At 68.3% G+C, this 6,143-nt stretch overlaps 1 protein-coding gene across 1 annotated transcript; it reads right to left on the reverse strand.

Moving 5' to 3' along the window:
• Positions 1 to 342: 342 nt before the first annotated feature.
• Positions 343 to 5,633, reverse strand: ACR (acrosin). The gene is made up of 5 exons (XM_045834749.1): positions 5,557 to 5,633; positions 4,518 to 4,715; positions 4,031 to 4,314; positions 1,396 to 1,541; positions 343 to 957 (listed from the first exon to the last, which is right to left on the reverse strand). The coding sequence occupies exons 1-5, from the start codon at positions 5,631 to 5,633 to the stop codon at positions 343 to 345; spliced, it is 1,320 nt and encodes a 439-aa protein (XP_045690705.1).
• Between the last annotated feature and the right edge of the window lie 510 nt (positions 5,634 to 6,143).

Below are 6,143 nucleotides of genomic sequence, written 5' to 3' on the forward strand. Positions count from 1 at the left end.
CACACAGTCCTCTCGTGGGTCCTCTCTCCACACCGCAGGACGGCGTGTCTCCCGCCCAGGCGGTCACCCCCACGGGAGCTGCTTCGGAGCCACCCCCACTGATTTCAGGGGCGGAGACCCCGTGGGAAGTGAAGACCAGACCTGGCCCACGTGCCCGGGTCAACTTGTTCGTTTCAAAAGTCAGCGTTTAAGAAATGCCACTGACATCCCGTGTGCCGGGCGTTGTGCAGCGGCCCGTCTGCCGGCGGGTGGAGGAGGCAGGTGGAGTCCATGTGGGTTTGGGTGGAGTTGCGGGGGCAGATAAGGAGTCCAGAAAACATCTCTTATTACAGAAATACTTGTTTATTTATTCATTTCATCTTTCTCTTTCCCTTTCAGGCGTGACAGGCTCCCTGGGTCTGTGGACAGCGAGACCAGCTCTGGGAAGCCTGCGACCTCCGCGTCATCACTGCTTCTCCCGCTGGAAAGGGTCTTCCCCTTCAGGGTCTCTATGAGCTGCTGCAGTCGTTTGGCAAAAGAAGGGGCTTCGGAAGGTTTGGTGGGAGGCGGGGGTGGGGGAGGTGGGGGAGGTGGGGGTGGCGGGGGTGGGCGTGGAGGAGGCTGCAGGGAGGGGACCTGCAGGGGGGGCCGGGGTGTGGGTTGGGATGCAGCTGGTCGAAAGGGAGGCTGTTGGGAAGGGTATTGGAAGTACCAAGGAGGGCGGGCAGAAGGGCGGGGGGAGGAGGAGGCTGAGCCGGGGCCTGTGGCGGCGCTGGGAGGGGGAGGGGTGCTCGGCTGAAGCCTCTCCAAGGCCTTGGAACCGATCTTGGAAGCGATCCAGCTCAGGTAGGGCCAGGTGCTGGTGTAGATCCCAGGGCGCTTCGCTCGGGCACAGCCCACCCCCCAGCTCGTGATTCCGGCGATCACGTAGGGGTCCTCTGCCCTTCTTCTGCACATGAGAGGCCCGCCACTGTCCCCCTGCCAGGAGGACACAGGACGCACACTGTGCTGAGCCGCTGTCCCTGCTCCCAGGACCACAGGGGCTGTGGTGAAGGGCCAGCCGGGGTGGGGAGGGTGCGACGGTCCCGGGCTTCCTTGCGGAGAGGAGGGAAGGGGAGGAGCCCACGCGTGCCCAAGTGTGGCTTCACAGGCCCACATGAGCGTGTGTGTGTGCACGTGGAGTTGAACGCTCGGGGTGCTGCTTGGGTGGTGTGGTCTCTGTGTTAGGGTGAGAGAGAGGCTGCACGTGGTGACCGGTCCATTGCAGGGGCAGCTGGTGGGGGTCACCTCCATGTTCATGGTGACTGCAGACATGGGGCCAGGAAAAGGGTCACCAGAGTGGGGCCCTGGAGCATGTGGAGCTGAGGGACCCAAGAAAGTGGGGTCCGCAGGGGCCCGGCACCCAGGGACCGTCACCTGGCAGGTGTCCACGTAGCCCTCGGGCTGCCCTGCACACACGTTGGTGGAGCGCATGCGGCCTCGGTACCACAGGGTCGAGTTGCACAGGCCGAGGTCGAGGATACTCACAAGGGCCTCCTGCAGCACGGGCGACATCTTTTGGGCTGCAACAGGCGACTCGGTGGTCAGTGGTCTCAGGAGACACGCCCCTGCGTCTGGGAAAGCCCCGCCTCCTCCCTCCCCTGAACCCTGGTCGTCCGTGAGGCTCTGTTCAGACCTAACAGCCAGGAGAGCCCGAGGCCCTGGCCTGTGCTTGCACACGCGGACGAGAGACAGGGCGGACGGACAGAGGAAGAGCCCAGACGAGGGGCCGCGGGGCCTCGGGGGAGGACGGGTGCGGCCGCAGGGGGCTGTGCACGAGTGGTGGCCGGTGGCTCACGGAGGCTGCTGGTAAGATCAGCAGGCGTGAGCGGACGTGCACGATGAGCCACACAGACGTCATCTTAGTCCTCGCAGCCCCTGTGACCCCCGTGACCTCCCTGCCCCCCTGCCCAGGGGCTGGGGCTCCCCTCTCCAAGGTCACACAGGGCTGCAGTGTGGCTTGGGTTCAGGCCCGGGAGTCCCTCTCCAGGACCAAGCCCAGGGTCTGGCTGGAAGGCGCCCTCCCCACTCTCCCTGCCAGGACTCCTCCGCCCCCGTGGACAGGCCCCCCGGTTGGGCAGGGGAGTCCTTCCCCAAGGGCCCCCTCTGTCCCGAGCAGGTCATGGGAAGGCAGAGCTGTGGCCGGGCCTCCACACAGAGGCACAGCTCTCGGGCCAGGTCAGGGCTGCCTCACGCCCCAGAAGCTCTCTTGGGGTCCGGGGGTGAAGAGGGGCCTGGCCAGGGTGACCCCGAACAGGGCGCACTGCGTCAGGCGGAGACGGCAGAGACGGCCCCACAGCCGACGCAGCTGTGTCCTCGGGGTCACGTGGCCCCACAGATGACGGGGCCCTGACAGCAGCCGCCGCTGTGGCCCCACAGCCTAGGAGGTGGGTTTGGACACCCGCTGCCATGCAGGTGGGGAGCAGGCGGGTGGGGCCTGGTGCGGGCGGGGCTGGAAGGAGCTCCTGGGCTGATCGGGAGGCAGGAGCCCAGCGAGCCCCGCGCAGGGCCAGGCACACGGCAGGAGGCGTGGCTGGCTTCCGGTGCCTTCAGTGCCCTCCTGCCCCGCGTGGGGGCAGCAGTGACAGCATGCATGAGCCCTGCCCTGGAGGAGGGGTGACAAGGAGGTGCCCACATCCAGCTGGGCCTGTGAGTCACCAAGGTGACCCAGCCCTGGGTCGGGAAAGCCTGGGCCTTGTGTTAGGAGCCAGGTGTCCTCCAAAAGGGACGTTCTCAACCCCAACGCCTGTTTTACACGACCAGCTCGGGAGCTGAGCCTCATAGGGAACGGGGAGGGCGCCAGGCAGCAGGAGGAAGGGAAGGCCAGGACGGCCCCAGGGCTCAGAGCCCGAGATCCCTTCAAGACTTGTCCTTGGAGGTGCGGGTGTGGGAGAGGGAAATGTGGGTGTCAAAAACGACAGAAGTCCCTTTAAGTTAGCTGAGAGGGATTCTGGAACAAAAGAGGTCTCGGGGAGGCCCAGGGTGTAGCTGGGAGCCTGCGCCCCTCGGGAGCCCACAGTGGCAACGGGTGAGGCGGGGTGGGGGTCGAGGGAGGAGCAGAGCAGGGAGGGCCCGGTGGGGGACGGGTGTCGGGGGGAGTCCCAGAACACAGGCACGCCCATGGCAGAGCCTCGGACAACAGCAGCACGGCCAGAGACGGTCGCCCGGCCAGGAGGCAGGCCGGGGGGTCGGCTGGAGCCAGGAGAGGCAGGGCCCCTTCCAGGGAGCAGGCGGCGGCGGCCCTGCCAGAACCCGGGCGCAAGCGTCAGGGAGGGGAGGACGAGCTGGCGAGGAACCCTGAAATGGCTGGTTTGGGGAGTCACCAAAAAAGGCGGCGTGTGAAACCCCACGTGGCTGAACCACCTTTGATCCGGAAACCTACGTTTTCTGTCACGGAAGCAACAGCAGATGCTGAGGACCAAGTCAGTGTCATCCACATCCAGGCCCCTAGTGTGACCCTGGGGTGACAACTCAGGCAGCTGCTTGTGCGTGCAGAGGCCGCTGGGGCGTGCACCTGCCCGCGGCCAGGCCCTGCTTGCCCCCGTGACGCCCCCACCTGTCCAGACACACCCACACAGCGGCAATGAGTGGGGTGCACGTGGGGGCTGGGCCTGCCAGGGAAGGGGGCAGAGGCGCTGGGCTCCGGCCCTTCTGCTCACAGGCGGGGAAACTGAGGCCCAGAGAGAGGAAAGACTGGCCTACAGCCACAAAACCCTGCCTGAGCTTCCCCCGCAGATCCGGAATGCAGCTCCTGGGCTCCAGGCCCCGAGGACAGACAGCCTGGACCCCGCTCTCAGAATGCAGGGTCACCCCTGTGCGTGCTCCGCGGCCCCCACCGGGCGCAGCTGCGGCCCGGCCCACAGCTTCTCCAGCTGGAAAGGGGCCGGGATGGGAGCTGCCCGGGCACCATGCGAGGACAGCTGCTCCGCCGGGCCTTGACCACTCCTGTTCCCCCTCAACGTGAACCCCGGGCAGGACCCGCCGTGCCCCCGGGAGCCCCTCCCGTGCTCACCGTTCTCCCTCAGGAACCCCCAGCCGGTCACCCAGCAGGACTGGGACACGCGGGGCGGGCCTGCCGAGAACTGGGGCAGGCAGCCGGGCCCGATGAAGGAGCTGCAGACGACGGGAGGGGTGATCTTCACGAGCGCGATGTCGTTGGCCTCCAAGACGGGCGAGTAGCTCTCGTGGAGGACGATTTTCTCAACAAACCTCTCCTGGAGGGGCGGCTTCACCGGCTGGTTGCTGCCGTACTCGATTTCCCTCGCCCCGAAAACCAGCCTCCAGTCCTGGGCTTTCCTGTGGGCACAGGGGGAGCTGGGCGTCCTCCCTGGGCTGCAGCCACGACCCTCAGAGCCTCCCCCAGCAGGGGTCACGGTCTGCACGCTGACGGTCTTGTCGCCGCCAGGCCCAGAGCCCCGGGGACACGGGGCAGAGACCCCGGGAGAATGCCCCTGGCCGGGGGCCTTCGGAAGAGCCCCTCCCGGCGCTCCCACACGTACTTCTTGAGCCTGAAGCAGTGGGCGGCGGTGAGCACCCACTGGGCGTTCAGCAAGGAGCCCCCGCAGGCATGGTACCGCCGGCTGTCGTGGTAGCTGAAGACCTGCAGGCTGACCATCCAGGGCCAGGACCCGTGCACGGCAGCCTGGCCGCCCACGACGCGCATGGTCCCTTCCCGGTTCCGCAGCCCGCAGGGGCCGCTGGGGAGAGACCGCGGGTCAGACCGGGAGCAGGCCCAGCCGGTCCTCGCGCCTCCGCAGAGGGCGGGGCCGTGGGGCTGGGGCCGTGCTTGCGGGGGCTGACGCAGCCACAGCCTCCAGGACCTGGGAGGCGTGTGACATCCAGGGCCCCGTGGGCGTCGTCACCCGTGGGGAGAGAGGGGCCACGGGCAGCGGGGACACCTGAGAGGTGTGGGACCCCGGGCCGGGCGAGGCTAACGTGGGGGGCAGGGTGGCCCGGCCTGAGGTCTTCGTGGCCAGTCTCGGGAGCAGGCGCAGCCTGCGCGGTGACGGGGAGAGAAGGACCGCAGGCAGGGGCAGGGCCCCGGGACCGGGGGTCTGGGGGGCGCTGGGGTGGAAGCCGAGGAGGCTCTGGGAGCCGCTCACGGGCGAGAGGCGTGGCAGGGCACCCCGGAGGCTGTGGGGGCCCAAGGGGCCTGGAGGCCCTGGAGCTCAGCAGGACAACGCCCGGGGCCCTGTGGGGCCACCATGGGCGGGCTCGGCCTGTCCCTGGGAAGACAGGGCCTCCTGAGCACCCAGAGTTTTGGGCGAGGGCAGGGCGCACAGATCGCCCGCCGCCCGCATCTTCAGAGCTGATGGTCTGTCTCCGGACAGGGGGGCAGCAGTGGCCCGGGGGTCCTCAGGCTGAGGCTGCTGGGCCCGGGAGGGTCTGACTTGGGGCTGTGGGTCCCGGGGGTCCCGGGAGCTGGGAGGCCCTTGGGACGTCCAAGGCCCCACCCTGGCTTTCCCTCCGGCCCTGGATGGAGGCAGCGGGTCTGCGCTCCGGAAGGCTCTCTGCCCCCGCCGAGGCCCCGACACTTACTCACACGTGCTGTTATCTCTGGCGACTACAGACGCTGCCAGGACCAGCAGAGCGGCAGTTGGCAGCATCTCCGCCATCGTCCTGCCCCGGGCCCGGAAGCCCGCTGACCTCACAAAGCTCTGGGGTGTCCCGGCCAATCAGCAGGGCCACGGGCCCCCCACCCCCGCAGTCAGGCCTGTGGGAGCCGGCGCCGCTGGGTCACCCTGCTCCCCGGGGCTGACCTCTTGGGCAGTCCCGCCCTCATCCCCAGGCCCAGCCAGCCTCTGCATTCCTCTCTCCGGTCCAGTCCGGTCCGGTCCCCCCTCACCTGAGGGCGTATCTTTGTGGGGGTTCAGGGTCTGCCCGCCCCTCAAAATGTCACCAAAGGCCCGGCCCCAGGTCAAAGCCGGCAGCCTGGCTCCTCCCCTGCAGCAGGTGGAGGGAGCCGGCTCAGCACCGCGGCCGAGCGCCGCGTGGGTGGCTCCACCCGTCCCGGGAACATGCCGCCTGCTTACTTCAAAGCCACTTGGACTCTCCCCAGTTGAGGGCTGCGAGGGAGGCCGCCTTCCTCGGTCCCCCCGAGTGTCACAGGGGCCCCGCTTTCTGCT

Source organism: Phyllostomus hastatus, unplaced genomic scaffold (assembly GCF_019186645.2).
Source record: "Phyllostomus hastatus isolate PE091 unplaced genomic scaffold, TTU_PhHast_1.1 phas_contig_198, whole genome shotgun sequence".
NCBI lineage: Eukaryota > Metazoa > Chordata > Mammalia > Chiroptera > Phyllostomidae > Phyllostomus > Phyllostomus hastatus.

Coding starts and splice junctions, on each gene's coding strand:
- ACR (XM_045834749.1), bottom strand. CDS start 5,633: ATGGCGGAGATGCTGCCAACTGCCGCTCTGCTGGTCCTGGCAGCGTCT. Junction 4,716..5,556: donor AGAGATAACAGCACGTGTGA/GTAAGTGTCGGG, acceptor GTCTCTCCCCAG/CGGCCCCTGCGGGCTGCGGA. Junction 958..1,395: donor GCTACGTGGACACCTGCCAG/GTGACGGTCCCT, acceptor TCCTCCTGGCAG/GGGGACAGTGGCGGGCCTCT.